Here is a 16005-nt window from a genome sequence, read left to right on the forward strand (position 1 = left end):
CTCCTGTCCGGCAGCATGTCAGAATCCATGAGGAAAGGCATCATCACCCTCATCTACAAGCGGAAGGGGGAGAGGGCAGAAATCAGAAATTGATGGCCCATCTCACTGCTTAATGTTGACTACAAGATTCTGTACAAAGTTGTAGCCAGTCGAGTCAAGTCTGTTCTGGAGTTGGTGATTCACCCTGACCAGACCTGCACCGTACCCGGCAGGAAGATCTCTGATAGTCTCGCACTACTCAGGGATACGATCGCCTATGTACGGGACAGGAGGGTGGACACCTGCCTCATCAGCCTGGACTAGGAAAAGGCTTTTGACAGGATATCGCACACCTACATGATGGACATGCTTTCCAAAATGGGGTTTGGGGAGGGAATCTACAATTGAATCAAACTGCTCTACACAAACATCAGTAGCGCAGTCTCAATCAATGGGTGGGAATCAGAAAGTTTCCCGATCCAATTTGGAGTCAGACAGGGCTGTCCTCTCTCCCCGGTATTGTTTGTTTGCTGTATTGAACTCTTTGCTGAGTCTATTAAGAAGGATGCGAGCATAAAAGGGGTGACAATCCCAGGCAGTGGAGGCACTCAGGTTAAAACCTGCCTGTACATGGACGACGTCGCCGTCTTCTGCTCAGATCTGCTGTCTGTTCGCAGACTGATGAGCATCTGCAACCAGTTCGATCTGGCCTCGGGAGCCAAAGTTAACCACGGCAAAAGCGAGGCCATGTTCTTGGGGAACTGGGCAGACCAACCCATTGTCCCCTTCACCGTCAGGTCAAACTACCTGAAGGTGTTGGGGATATGGTTTGGAAGGGCCGCGGCGTGTACCAAAACCTGGAAGGAGCGAGTAGCCAGGATACACCATAAGCTGAGCATGTGGGAGCAGCGATCTCTCTCCATTGTGGGTAAGAACCTGGTCATCAGATGCGAGGCGCTCACGTTGTAGTTGTACGTGGAGGGACACGATGTTCAAACCTCTTGATAAGGGTGGGAAAAATGTACCCAACGCTGCCCTCATCCTGATGACCACCTTTGTGTGCAGTTGCATCAAGCTGTGCGTAGATCCTCAGTATGCAAACTCCGTGTCACTGTGTGCTGAGGTTCTATCTGTGCCCACTGTTGCAAAGGATGGGCCAGTTGGACCGTGCCGTACCACCTATCCTTCGTGGAAAAGTTTCTGCAGAAAAACACCTTTGACCACCAATCCATCAGGCAGTGGTCTGCACGGAATGTCCTCAAGGCCCTACGGGAAAAGGAGATGGTGGATCTGGTTGGATGGTTCCCCGAGCAGACTGACAAAGTCATTTGGCGGAATGCCTCATCACCAGACCTTTCAAACAAGCACCAAGATGTAGCTTGGCTGGTGGTGAGAAGAGCCCTACCCGTCAGATCCTTCCTGCACGCCCGGAGTCTCACACCCTCCGCACAATGCCCTCGAGGTGGCTGTGGTGGGGAAGAGATGGTTGCCCACCTCTTTCTGGAATGTATCTTTGCAAAGCAGGTGTGGAAAGAGATGCAGTGGTTTTTGTCGAGGATCGTCCCAAGCAGCTCTGTAACACAGGGGTCTGTGTTCTACGGGCTGTTCCCAGGGACGCACACCGAGATAAACATCAACTGCTGCTGGAGGACTATCAATTCGGTGAAAGATACCCTTTGGTCTGGCCGAAACTTGCTGGTCTTCCAGCGTAAAGAGCTTTCCATGTTGCAGACTGGCATATTCCAAGGTCCAGGACTACGTGCTGAGGGACGCACTAAAGCTTGGGGCAGTCGCGGCAAAGGCTCAATGGGGAAAGACTATTGTGTAAGGTCCCCCCACCAAGATGAACTGAGGGCTTGGATCCATGGGAAACCCTTGGGCTGTATCCAGAAAATATTTGCTTGCTGCAAAAAGTACATAGCAGGTAAAATGAAAAGGAAGGGTTGTGAGGCAACTCACTCCTGTCTTGGAGGAAACTGATTTCCTTTGCACTCTTTGTATTGTTGACTTGGTGCTGTTTTTGAACTGTTTTGTAATGTATTTTTTACAGATTTTTACGAATAAAGTATATTTTGGAAAGTAAAAAAAAGCCTCATGGATGCCCAGTTTTGCATTGCTAGATCTGTTCGAAATCTATGCCATATAGCACGGTGGTAGGGCCACACAACACGATGGAGGGTATCCTCAATGTGAAGGCGGGACTGTGCGGAGGTCACTCCTACCAATACTGACATGGACAGATGCATCTGCAGCAGGCAGATTGGTGAGGTTGAGCTTAAGTATATTTTTCCCTCTTGTTGGTTCCCTCACCACCTACCGTCGATCCAGTCCAGCAGCAATTTCCTTTAGGACTCGACCAGCTCAGTCAGTAGTAGTGCTACCAAGCCACTCTAGGTGACGGACATTGAAGTCCCCCACCCAGAGTATATTCTGTGCCCTTGCCACCCTCAGTGTTTCCTCCAAGTGCTGTTCAACATGGAGGAGTACTGACTCATCAGCTGAGGGAAGCGGTTGGTGGTAATCAACAGGAAGTTTCCTTGCCCATGTTTGACCTGATGCCATGAGACTTCATGGGTGTCGGAGTCGATGTTGAGGACTCCCAAGGAAGCTCCCTCCCGACATTATACTACTGTGCCACCACCTCTGCTGGGTCTGTCCTGCCGGTGGGACAGGACATACCCGGGGATGGTGATGGCAGTGTCTGAAACATTGTCTGCAAGGTATGATTTGGTGAGTATGACTATGTCAGGCTGTTGCTTGACTGGTCTGTGGGACAGCTCTCCCAAATTTGGCAAAAGCCCCCAGATGTTAGTAAGGAGGTCTTTAGTGGGTCAACATGGCTGGGTTTGCCATTGTCATTTGCGGTGCCTAGGTAGTTTCTGGGTGGTCCATCCAGTTTCATTCCTTATTGACTGTGTTGCAGTTAGATATAACTGAGTGGCTTGCTAGGCATTTCAGAGGGCATTTCAGAGTCAACTACATTGCTGTGGTTCTGGAGTCACATGAGGGCCAGATCAGGTAAGGACAGCTGATTTCCTTCCCTAAAGGACATTAGTGTACCAGATGGGTTTTTACAACAATTGACAATGGTATCATAGCCATCATGAGACTAGCTTTTAATTCCAGATTTATTAATTGAATTCAAATTCCACCTTCTGCTGTGGATGCCATCCCACGTCCCCAGAGCAATACCCTGGGTCTCTGGGTTACTAGTCCAGTGAGAATACCACCAAGCCACTGCCTCCACTAATTATACCATCTTTTGCTGTTTGTGGGTTTATGTTAGACACAAAATGGCTGGTTTGTTGGCCTACATGGCAATAACTACTGGACTTCAAAGTAACGCTCTTAGTAAAGCACTGTGAGATATTTCTGACAGATGTGAGAAGCTCCTATATAAATGCAAATCTGTGCTTACTTTTTCATTCTTCCCTCTGCAATTGCATAGACTCTTCATCCTTGGTGATTTAAAACTCTATCAACTCTTGCTCTCTTCCATATGAATTTATTGCCCTCCTGCCTTCTCTGAACTACTCACTCCATATAACCTGTCCTACCGATATTCACAGCCTATACTTTGACCTTGCCAGCTCCCATAGTCTCGATCAATTACGAGGCCATCAACAAAAACAACAACCTCTAAATCTGACTTTGGTGGTGTTAGTTCGGGAAGGAATGTTAGCCAGACTACTATAGCTCTTCTTTGAAATTTACCACAGAAAGGTCACTGGAACAGTAAGTCAGGGTGTTAGTTAATATCTCATTCAAAAATCGTGAGTTGCATGTTATGAGCAGATGCACACAGAACAAATCAGAAAAGTTTGGCAGACGACCAACCCTCAGCACAAAGAAATCCTTTTCCAAGAAAATATTGTAAAGAGTTTTTGGGAAAATATTTACAAGCTGCGCAGATGTGATATGTGTTAACCTATCTGAAATGTAAAAGGTACGTGTAATAAGAAGTTAGTGTGTATGTAGTTAACCTGTCCCTAGTCACGGATGTCTGCCAATCTGCTCCTCTGATTGCTGAAATAGATGGACTTTCTTCTGCTTTCTAATTGATTATTTTCTATCTGTGTTATTACTAATTACTAATGAATTTCATGCAATTTCAGTCTTCTGCAACCCAGGAATAGGTAAAAACCATTATTTTTGTTTTCAAAGATGAATCTTGATGCTACCCAAATCTTAAGTTTGCCTTCGGCTTTATCAACCTTTTCTCCTGGAGAATCATAACTGCACATTTTCTTTCATGTAGATAAAAGAATAGCTTCTATTAGCACATTCAAAATAATAAATCATCTCAGCTATATTTTTAAACAATATGTCGCAACCTTAAAACTCGTTCTGCGAGCCAAAGGCGTTATCTATAACCACTTTTTAAAATTCTTTCATGGGATGTGGACGATGCTGACAAGGCCAGCCTTTGTTGCCCATCCCTAATTGCCCTTAAGAAGGTGGCACCGAGCTGGCTTCTTGAACTGCTGCAGTACACCCACAGTGCTGTTAGGGAGGGAGTTCCAGGTTTTTAACCAAGAGAAATGAATAGTTCCAAGTCAGGACAGTGAATGACTTGGAGGGGAACCGCAAGGTGGTGACGTTCCCAAGCATCTGCTGCCTTTGTCCGACTGGGTGGTAGAGATTGCAGGTTGGAACTTGCAGTTGAAGCAGACTTGGCAAGTTGCTATACCACTCAAACAGATTTATTGAGACCATGGTGAGGTTTCTCGTTAAAACAATCAATTAAAACTGTAAAGCACTGTGGGTGTACCTACCTCGCATAGACTGCAGCGGTTCAAGAAGGCAGCTGAGCACCACCTTCTCAAGGGCAATTAGGGATGGGCAATAAATGCTGGCCTAGTCAGCGATGCCCACATCCCATGAATAAATTAAAAAAAACCTTAATTTTTTTCATGCTTTTTCTCATGATAATGCAATCCAACTCGAAAAGGTAGGGAGCTGCAAATGAGATGTTAAAGAGCCGGGTGCAACTCCAGAGCCACAGGTGGCAGATCCCTGGCTTTTGCCAACTGCTTAAATGTGGTATGTCCACCAATAACTGACTGTCTTTCTTTTGTGCATTCTTTGGTGACAGTAATCTGTTACCTGTTCAGATGAGCCCAGTTGTTCAGTTTCTGCTGTGTTGAGTTGGCTGGAGTGTAGTTGTGCATTTCAACCAGTTTGGGGAAATGAAACTTTACCACTTCGGCAATTAAAACTGGAATCAAAGCAAACAGAGTTTCAAGATGTATAGACAAAAATACCCCTGGAGTGACGCTAAACTCGCATCACAGGCACAAAACTGCCCATTCTTCCAAATTCACAAGGGAGAAGGAATATAGTGGAGTTTTAATTTCATTTATCTCCTGCTCTCATGAAGGCACTCGCTCCTTGCTAGGGTGCTGTTTCATGAATACAGGCAGCCCTCTGCTACCTCAGTCAATTAATCACTTCTCATTTGTGAATTTAGCGCAGAGTAATTGGCAGACTGTTCAAACATAGAAGTTACCACAAGCCCTAATCCTGCCCTTCCCTGAAGACAACACACATTGCCCACTTTACAGATGCTGAATTTTAATGAGTTCCATTGTCACTATTACAAGAAATCATCTGGCATAGATAGATAAATTCTGCAGAATACATTGCTATACAATGCCACCTTATAATGCCAGAAAATACACATATACGAGGGAAGATGTACTATGTGGGAGAGCAGCACTGAACTGAATGGAAGACAGGAGCTGACAGAAATCATCTGTCCATCAACATCATGAAATTCTAAGTCTCCACTGGAAACAGTCAGAAAACTGCTGACAAAAGGCTAATTCAGTTGAGCACTGCTCGGTTGAGTCCTCCAGCAGAATTATTCAACTCATACGAACATACATGCGAACATACGAATTAGGAGCATGAGTAGGCCACTCGCCCCTTGAGCCTGCTCCACCATTCAACAAGATCATGGCTGATCTGATTGTAACCTCGTCTCCACATTCCTGCCTACCCCCAATAACCTTTCACCCCCTTGCTTATCAAGAATCTATCTACCTCTGCCTTAAAAATATTCAAAGACTCTGCTTCCATGCCTATTGAGGAAGAGAATTCCAAAAACTCAGGACCCTCAGAGAAAAACATTCTTCTCACCTCTGTCTTAAATGGGCAACTTCTTATTCTTAAACAGTGAGCCCTAGTTCTAGATTTGCCCACAAGAGGAAATATCCTTTCCAGAAATACCCTGTCAAGACCCCTCAGGATCTTACATGTTTCAATCAAGTTGCCTCTTACTCTTCTAAACTCCAGCGGATATAAGCCGAATCTGTACAACCTTTTCGCCCATTCCAGGTATTAGTCTAGTAAACCTTAGAATCATAGAAGTTTAAGGCACAGAAAGAGGCCACTTGGCCCATCGTGTCTGTGCTGGCTGAAAAACAATCCATCTATTCGAATCCCACCTTCCAGCATTTGGTCCATAGTCCTGCAGATTACGGCACTTGAGGTGCACATCCAGACTCCTTTTGAACATGTTGAGGGTCTCTGCCTCAACTAACCTTTCAGGCAGTGAGTTCCAGACCATCACCACTCTCTGGGTGAAAATGTTTTTCCTCATCTCCCCTCTAATTTTTCTACCAATCACTTTAAATCTCTGCCCCCTCATCACTGACCTCTCTGCAAAGGTGAATATACTCTTCACCTCTATTCTATCCAGGCCCCTCAAAATTTTGTACATTTCAATCAGATCTCTCCTCAGCCTTCTCTGTTCCAAGGAGAACAACCGCAGCCTATTCAATCTTTCCTCATAGCTACATTTTTCTAGTCCTGGCAACATCTTCGTAAATCTCCTCTGTACCCTCTCTAGTGCAATTACATCCTTTCTGTAATGAAGTGACCAGAACTGCACATAGTACTCAAGTTGTGGCCTAACCAATGGGTTATACAGTTCCAGCATAACCTCCCTGCTCTTGTATTCTATACCTCGGCTAATAAAGGAAAGGATTCCATATGCCTTCTTAACCACCTTATTGAACTGTCCTGCTACCTTCAGGGATCTGTGGACATTCACTCCAAGGTCCCTTACTTCCTCTACACTTCTCAGTATTTTCCCATTAATTGTGTATTCCTTTTCCTTGTTTGACCTCCCCAAATACATCACCTCACACTTCTCCAAGTTGAATTCCATTTGCCATTTTTCTGCCCATCTGACCAGACCATCAATATCTTCTGGCAGCCGAAAGCTATCCTCCTCGCTATCTACCACAAGGCCAATCCTTGTGTCGTCCAAACTTCTTGATCATGCCCCCCACGTTTACGTCCAAATCGTTAATATACACCACTGAAAGCAGGGGACCAAGTACTGAGCCCTGTGGAACGCCACTGAAAACAGCCTTCCAGTTGCTAAAACAGTCGTCAACAATTACCTTTTGTTTTCTGCCACTGAGCCAATTTTGTATCCACCTTGCTGCATTTCCCTGGATCCCATGGGATTTTATTTTTTAACCAGTCTGCCATGTGTGACCTTGTCAAAAGCCTTGCTAAAATCCATTGTAGACCACATCAACTGCACTACCCTCATCTATCTTCCTTGCTACTTCTTCAAACCTTCTCTGAACTGCTTCTAGTGCATTTACATTGTTACGACCAATGTGGGAGGAGTGCACTGTTTATTCTAGTCCCACTTCTCTACAGACCACAACATATATTTTACATTCTCCCACATACCGATACGGTCAATCACATATTCTATTTTTCCCAGAATAGAACACACGAACCATGTTTCTTTAACAAACAACAAAATTATCAGTTTATTATAAAACAAAGTCTTAACCAGTAATGAAGTAAAGCATAAACACAAAAATTGAAATTTTAAAGTCCCCTTTTTACCTCAACCCTTCACACTCACACACACATACATACACCAGTTAACTGGAAAAATAAAAAGGGATTTTGGTTCAGAGCTCTATTAGAAACAAAAAAAAACACTTGGGTTGATTACTTGCTCATTCCTGAAGAAAATAGCAGATGAGATATATCGTGTTCCAAAACTGGCACACAGTCTAACTTCTGATTACATGAAGATGGGTCACTGAGTTCTTTTTGAACAGTTCTTTTCGAGCGGCATTGCGAACCAGACTAGCAGGCTTTTTCTCAAAGACAGCTTAGCTATGAGGAGAGGTTGGATAAACTCGGATTGTTTTCACTAGAACGACGGAGGTGGAGGGGCGAAATGATAGAGATTTACAAAGTCATGAGCGGCATGGACAGAGTGGATAGTTAGAAGCTTTTTCCCAGGGTGGAAGAGTCAGTTACTAGGGGACATAGGTTTAAGGTGAGAGGGGCAAAGTTTAGAGGGGATGTGCGAGGCAAATCCTTTACACAGAGGGTGGTGAGTGCCTGGAACTTGCTGCCGCGGGAGGTGGTGGAAGCAGGTACGATAATGGTGTTCAAGGGGCTTCTTGACAAATACATGAATAGGATGGGAATAGAGGGATACGGTCCCCGGAAATGCAGGAGGTTTTAGTTTAGGCAGGCATCAAGATCGGCGCAGGCTTGGAGGGCCGAATGGCCTGTTCCTGTGCTGTACTGTTCCTTGACAGGAGACGAGATGAATTGACACAGTGGACTTCTTAGGGTCTTTTTGAGATGCTGGAAAGCGAGCTGGGTTGTGGTCTTCTCTCCTTCCTTTACTTCTTCTGCAGCAGACTAACTTTATCAGCTGCTCACTCTAGAAGGTAAAACACACTGACACTACAACCAAAAGCCTGTGAGTTTTCTCTCTCAGGTGTGTGCTGCTGCCCCCGGGCTTTTCCAATCAAGGGATGCGCGATTGACTTCTCTGCCCACATCTTCCTCTGTTACCAGGGTTTCTGTTCTATTTTAACTTGAGTCATGTGACAACCAGTAAACATTGTTCCCAAACTAGTTCTTTCAGTGTCATCTTGAAAAGAAACTGGTCCAACATTTATTCAGTTCCTCAAAAAAATACTTTAACAAGAAAACAGAATCACACAGTGGCGCAGTGGTTAGCACTGCAGCCTCACAGCTCCAGCGACCCGGGTTCAATTCTGGGTACTGCCTGTGTGGAGTTTGCAAGTTCTCCCTGTGTCTGCGTGGGTTTCCTCCGGGTGCTCCGGTTTCCTCCCACATGCCAAAGACTTGGAGGTTGATAGGTTAATTGGCCATTATAAATTGCCCCTAGTATAGGTGGGTGGTAGGGAAGTATAGGGACAGGTGGGGATGTGGTAGGGATATGGGATTAGTGTAGCATTAGTAATGGCGCACTGACACGGAACACAAAAGTCCGAGTGTATCAGGCCTGTGTCCTCAGTACCTTGCTCTACGGCAGCGAGGCCTGGACAACGTATGCCAGCCAAGAGCGACGTCTCAATTTATTCCATCTTCGCTGCCTTCGGAGAATACTTGGCATCAGGTGGCAGGACTATATCTCCAACACAGAAGTCCTTGAAGCGGCCAACACCCCCAGCTTATACACACTACTGAGTCAGCGGCGCTTGAGATGGCTTGGCCATGTGAGCCGCATGGAAGATGGCAGGATCCCCAAAGACACATTGTACAGCGAGCTCGCCACTGGTATCAGACCCACCGGCCGTCCATGTCTCCGTTATAAAGACGTCTGCAAACGCGACATGAAATCGTGTGACATTGATCACAAGTCGTGGGAGTCAGTTGCCAGCATTCGCCAGAGCTGGCGGACAGCCATAAAGACAGGGCTAAATTGTGGCGAGTCGAAGAGACTTAGTAGTTGGCAGGAAAAAAGACAGAGGCGCAAGGGGAGAGCCAACTGTGCAACAGCCCCAACAAACAAATTTCTCTGCAGCACCTGTGGAAGAGCCTGTCACTCCAGAATTGGCCTTTATAGCCACTCCAGGCGCTGCTTCACAAACCACTGACCACCTCCAGGCGCGTATCCATTGTCTCTCGAGATAAGGAGGCCCAAAAGAAAGTATAGGTGGGTGGTTGATGGTCGGCACAGTCTCGGTGGGCCGAAGGGCCTGTTTCAGTGCTGTATCTCTAAACTTCCATAGCATCCTTCTTTAAATAAGGACACCAAAACTGTACACAGTACTCCAGATGTGGTCTCACCAATGCCCTGTATGACTAAAGCATAATCTCCCTACTTTTGTATTCAATTCCCCTTGCAATAAATGATAATATTCTGTTAGCTTTCCTAATTATTCGCTGTACCTATGTACTAATCTTTTGCGATTCATGCACTGGGGCACCCAGATCCCTTTGCATCTCAGAGCTCTGCAATCTCTCACCATTTAGATAAAATGCAACTTTTTTATTCTTCTTGCCAAAATGGACAATTTCACATTTTCCCAAATTATACTCCATTTGCCAGATCTTTGCCCACTCACTTAACCTATCTATATCCCTTTGTAGCCTCCTTATGTCCTCTTCACAACTTACTTTCTTACCTATCTCTGTGTTATCAGCAAATTTAGCAACTATACCTTCGGTCCTTTCATCCAAGTCATTTATATAAATTGTAAAAAGTTGAGGCCCTAGCACTGATCCCTGTGGCACACCACTCATTGCATCTTGCCAACCAGAAAATGACCCATTTATGCCGACTCTCTGTTTCCTGTTAGCTAGCCAATCTTCTATCCATGCCAAAATGTTACCCCCAACACCATGAGCTTTTATATTCCGCAATAACCTTTGATGTGGCACCTTATCAAATGCCTTCTGGAAATCTAAGTACAGTACATCCACTAATTCCCCTTTATCTACAGCACATGTTACTTCTTCAAAGAGCTCCAATAAATTGCTTAAACATGATTTCCCTTTCTGAAATCCATGTTGACTCTGTTTGATTACCTTGAATTTTTCTAATTGCCCTGCTATAAGGTCTTTCATAATAGTTTCTAACATTTTCTCTATGACAGATGTTAAGCTAACTGGCCGTAGTTTCCTGCTTTCTGTCTCCCTCTCTTCTTGAATAAAGGAGTTACATTGGATATTTTCCAATCTAATGGAACCTTCCCCAAAGCTCGGGAATTTTGGAAAATTAAAACCAACGCATCAACTATCTCACTAGCCGATTTTTTAACACCCGAAGATAAAGTCCATCAGGACCCAGGGACTTGTCAGCCTGCAGCTCCAACAATTTGTTCAGCACCACTTCCACTGGTGATTGTAATTTTCTTCAGCTCCTCCCTCCCTTCCACTGCCTGATTTACAGCCATTTCTAAGATGTTACTTGTATCCTCTATAGTGAAGACCAATGCAAAATACCTGTTTAATTCATCTGCCATCTCCTTATTTTCCCTTATTAATTCCCCAGACTCACTTTCTATGGGAAGAACGCTCACTTTGTTAACTATTTTCTTTTTAAAATATCGATAGAAACTCTTACTATCTATTTTTATATTTCTAGCCAGCCTTCACTCATACTCTAATTTTTCTCTCCTTATTAATCTTTCAGTCATTCTTTGCTGCTTTTTATATTCTGTCCAATCTTCTGACCTGCCACCCATCTTTGCACAATTATATGCTTTTTCTTTAAGTTTGATACTATCTTTAACTTTTTTAGTTAACCGCGGATGGTGAGTCCGTGGGATGTATTTATTCTGTGCATTCTGAAATATCCCCATAAATGTCTGTAATTGCATCTCTATTGACCTATCCCTTAACCTACTTTGCCAGTTCACTTTTGCTAGTTCTGCTTTCATGCTCTCATAATTGCCCTTATTTAAATTTACAATACTCGTCTTAGACCCACTCTTCTCTCCCTCAAACTGAACGCAAAATTCAACATATTATGATCACTGCTGCCTAGGGGTGTCATTTTACTATAAGGTTGGTATTCTGGAAAGAGGCAATGAAACAACTACAAATCTATATTGGTGAGACTGCACCTGGAGTATTGCCATGGAGGGAGTGCAATGGAGGTTCACCAGACTAATCCCTGGGCTGGCACGATTGCCTTATGAGGACAGTTTGAGAAAACTGGGCCTGTATCCTCCAGAGTTTCGAAGAATGAGAGGTGATCTCATTGAAGCTTACAAAATTCTTACAGGGTGTGACAGGGTAGATGTAGATAGGATATTTCCCCTGGCTGGTGAGTCTAGAACCAGGGGACACAGTCTCAGAATAAGGGGCTCGCCATTTAAGACGGAGATGATGAGGAATTTCTTTACTCAGAGGGTGGTGTATCTTTGGAATTCTCTATCCCAGAAGGTTGTGGAAGCTCAATCATTGAGCATGTATAATGCAGAAATCAATAAGATTTCTGGATACCGATTACATCAAGGGATATGGGGATAGTGCGGCAAAATGGCTTTGAAGTAGATGATCACCCATGATCTAATTAAATTTGGAGCAGGCTCGATGGACTGAATGGCCTACTCCTGCTCCACATCCTTAGAGCAGAGAAGGCTGAGGGGGGACATGATTGAGGTATACAAAATTATGAGGGGCATTGATAGATTAGATAGGAAGAAACTTTTTCCCTTAGCGGAGGGGTCAATAACCAGGGGGCATAGATTTAAGGTAAGGGGAAGGAGGTTTAGAGGGGATTTGAAGAAAAACATTTTCACACAGAGGGTGGTTGGAATCTGGAACGCACTGCCTGAAGAGGTGATAGAGGCAGGAACACTCACAACATTTAAGAAGTATTTAGATGAGCACTTGTCATGCCATAGCATACAAGGCTAGAGGCCAAGTGCTGGAAAATGGGATTAGAATAGATAGGTGCTTGATAGCCAGCACGGACATGATGGGCCGAAGGGCCTGTTTCTGTGCTATATAACTCTGTGACTCTATGCTCCTATGTTCCTTCCTATGCTCCTAAGAGCTTTCTCTATCCAAACTCATCCACAATTTATATACCATATCAAAGGAGTGCATATTAGCCCCTTACAATTAATTTAAAAAAATCTTTAAGCCTATTATAAAATACATGTTGCCACAGTAATAGCATTGCCATGTTGTAGATTTCATACGCCATCCAACATGCAACAGCACAGGCACAATGGGCTGAATGGCCTCCTTCTGTGTTGTATCAGCCTCTGAATCTATGGTATCTGTGCTGCAGAATTTTCAGGGTTATTTTAGTAATTGTCCTGAGCCCTTAAAAAGTGGTACAGAATTGAAACCTTCTTTGGAGAAGACTATAACTAATTTAAATCATTGGCTTTCGAATTAGGAACCCTGAGGATGTCAGGTTTATCTTTATCTGAAGGTTTCTGTAGTTGCTAACATACTGCTGGCAACGTCTTTTTGCTTTGGACTGCTGACAGCGTTTTGAAGTTTGGCCGGTCGGTCCAACAGAATCATACAACACATTGTTTAAAGTAGAAATTGACAAATTTCTAATTACAAATGACATAAGCGGATTTGAGGATAGTGTGGGAAAAAGGCAGACTCGATGGGGCTGAATGGCCTACTCCTGCTCCTATGTTCCTACATTAGAAGACTATTTGGCCCATCATGCCTGTGGTAGCCCTTTGAAAGTGCTATCCAATTAGTCTCACTCCCCTCTACTGTTTCTCCATCGCTCTGCAAATTTTTCAACTTTCAAGCATATCTCCAGTACACTTTTGAACGCTACTATTGAATCTGCTTCCATCACCCTTTCAGACAATGAATTCTAGGTCATAACAACTCGCTATGTAAATATCTTTCTCCTCACCTCCCCTCTGGTTCTTTTGCCAATTACCTTAAACCTGTGTCCTTTAGTTATAATCCCCCTGCCAATTGAAACAGTTTCTCCTTATTTACTCCATCAAACCCCCTCGTAATTTTGAACATCTCTATTAAACCCTTTAATTTTCTGCTCTAAGGAACAATCCCAGCTTCTCTAGTCTCTCTACATAACTGAAATCCGTCATCACTTGTACCATTCTAGTAATTTCCTCTGCACTCTTACACAGAAAAGCTTGAAACCACTGATTTAAGCAATAAAAATTGAGGTTCCAGGAAAAAAATATTTTCCTAACAAAGTCCATTGCATTTACAAAATAATAGAAATGGTTGCAAATAAATTATAGCTTTACTTTTCAACAATGAATGGGAAAATGTCCTTAATTTCAGTAATCATTTATAATACTTAGTGAATGTATCAAGTTCTTACAGGAAGATCTGCATCCAGCAGCCGACTGTTGTGTAAGATATATATCTTTTGCGTGGTATATATGAGTGCGTATATATATATATGTGATGAGTATGATACATATGGGTGTGCCTGTATATGAGGATGTATGTATTTGCGCCTGTATATGTATGTAACTATGTGTATGTGTATGAGTATATGTGCACTATATATGTGTCTGTGTCCATTCTGATGAAAGGCCATCAACCTGAAACATTAACTCTGTTTCTTTATCCACAGAGGCAGCCAGAGCTGTTGAGTGTTTCAAGCATCCTCTGTTTTTATTTCTGATTTCCAGCAATCCATAGTATTTTGATTTGTCTATGTCTGTATGTGAGTCTGTATGTATATTTATATATATATGTATGTATGTGTGTTAATCATATATCTGTGTCTGTATTATGTGACTGTGTTAACATGTGTCTGTGCCTGTACATGTGAGTATGTTAACCGGGTGCCTGTACATGAATGTGTGCATTAAGCATGTGTCTGTATGTGAGTGTGTGTTGATGTTAAGTGTGCATCTGTGTCTGTATATGTGTGTATGTGTTAAGCGTGTGTCTGAGCCTGTATGAGTGTATGTGCTAAGCATGTGTCTGCACATGAATGTGTATTAAGAATCTGTCTGTGCCTGTATATGTGAGTGTGTTAAGCATGTGTTTGTGCCTGTATATGTGCATGCATTGTGTCTGTTAAGCATGTGTCTGCACCTGTATATGTGAGTGTATATTAAGAGTGTGTCTGTTCCTGTTTGTGTGTGTTAAGCATGTGTCTGTGCTTATATACGTGTGTGTGTTAAGTATGTGTCTGCACCTGTATGCATGAGTGTGTGTCTGCACTTGTATATGCTGGTGTTAAGCATGTATCTGCACCTGTATATGTGAGTGTGCCTATTAAGTGTGTCTATTATTGTATACATGAGTGCATGTTCAGCATGTGTCTATGGCTGTATATGTGTATGTGTTAAGTAAGTGTCTGTGGCTGTATACATGTGCGTGTTAAGCTGCGTCTGCGCCTGTATTATGTGAGTATGCGTTCAGCGTCTGCCGATATATGAGTGTGTGTTATGCATTTGCTTATTTATATATATGTGTGTATGCAAGAGCAGCATTTACTACTTTTGTTTCAGATTTCCAGCATCTGCATTTGTTTTTTTTTCTGGTTTACACACACATCAAATGAGGTCACATTTTAAAATAATTCACACTCGAATGGGCTCGGCCGTTCTTGCTGGGTGGGTGTGAAGTTGCTGATTTGGCTGGTTGGGAAGCACTCCGTCTCTCGGTGGGACCAACATTCACCTCCATCACTGAAGTCCCTGGCGATGTTGCGCTTGGCTCTGGACAGTTGGATGGTGTCCACCCAGGAGTACAGATCCTGCAGGCTCTCCTCATCCATCCCCGCCGCCATGCCGAGCAACCTTTTCACAAAAACACTTTCTGTGGTTACTGTTGCCCCCAAAAAAAGTCCGGCTTTTACAGACCACTTTTGTCTCGAGTCCGCTGTTCACCGGCGACAGGACGCCATGTTGTTTTCCATTGCCATGGAGACCGACCGTGGCCACACATCCGGTGAGCGGCATTCTGGTATTTGTAGTTTCCTTCCTGTGGAGCCCTCCCCCCACGAGGCTGGAACGAGGCTCCACAGGGACTACAACTTCCGGCAGGCATTGTGCCCTCAGTGTCATGAGCTGGCCCTGAGAGGTTGAGGCCATTCTGTCCATCTTGCCTCTGCTGGTTTATGAAAGCACTGTTGTACCCTTCCAAAAAAGCCCACAAAGGAGACACAAGGTTGTCCCAGTGTCACCCACCCAACGCAAATCAAACAGAAGTGCCCTTCTCCTTCCTCACCAGCTTTTAAAGGGCCACAACTAATTAAGAACGCAATCAACAAACAAAAGGGAACTTATAAAATTA

The 16005-nt window shown here is 43.9% G+C and overlaps 1 protein-coding gene across 2 annotated transcripts in view; it reads right to left on the bottom strand.

Moving 5' to 3' along the window:
• LOC137368318 (sperm flagellar protein 1-like) overlaps window positions 1-15621 on the bottom strand; it is a 99989-nt gene extending 84368 nt beyond the window's left edge. For both annotated transcript variants that reach the window (XM_068028718.1, XM_068028717.1), the window contains exons 1-2: window positions 15391-15621; window positions 5086-5197 (exon numbers count right to left, since the gene is read on the bottom strand). In XM_068028718.1, the coding sequence (XP_067884819.1) occupies window positions 5086-5197; window positions 15391-15499 (221 nt within the window). In that variant the 5' untranslated portion in view covers window positions 15500-15621. The remainder of the gene's footprint in view (window positions 1-5085; window positions 5198-15390) is intronic.
• Window positions 15622-16005: the final 384 nt, after the last annotated feature.

Source organism: Heterodontus francisci, chromosome 1 (assembly GCF_036365525.1).
Source record: "Heterodontus francisci isolate sHetFra1 chromosome 1, sHetFra1.hap1, whole genome shotgun sequence".
Taxonomy (NCBI): Eukaryota; Metazoa; Chordata; class Chondrichthyes; order Heterodontiformes; family Heterodontidae; genus Heterodontus; species Heterodontus francisci.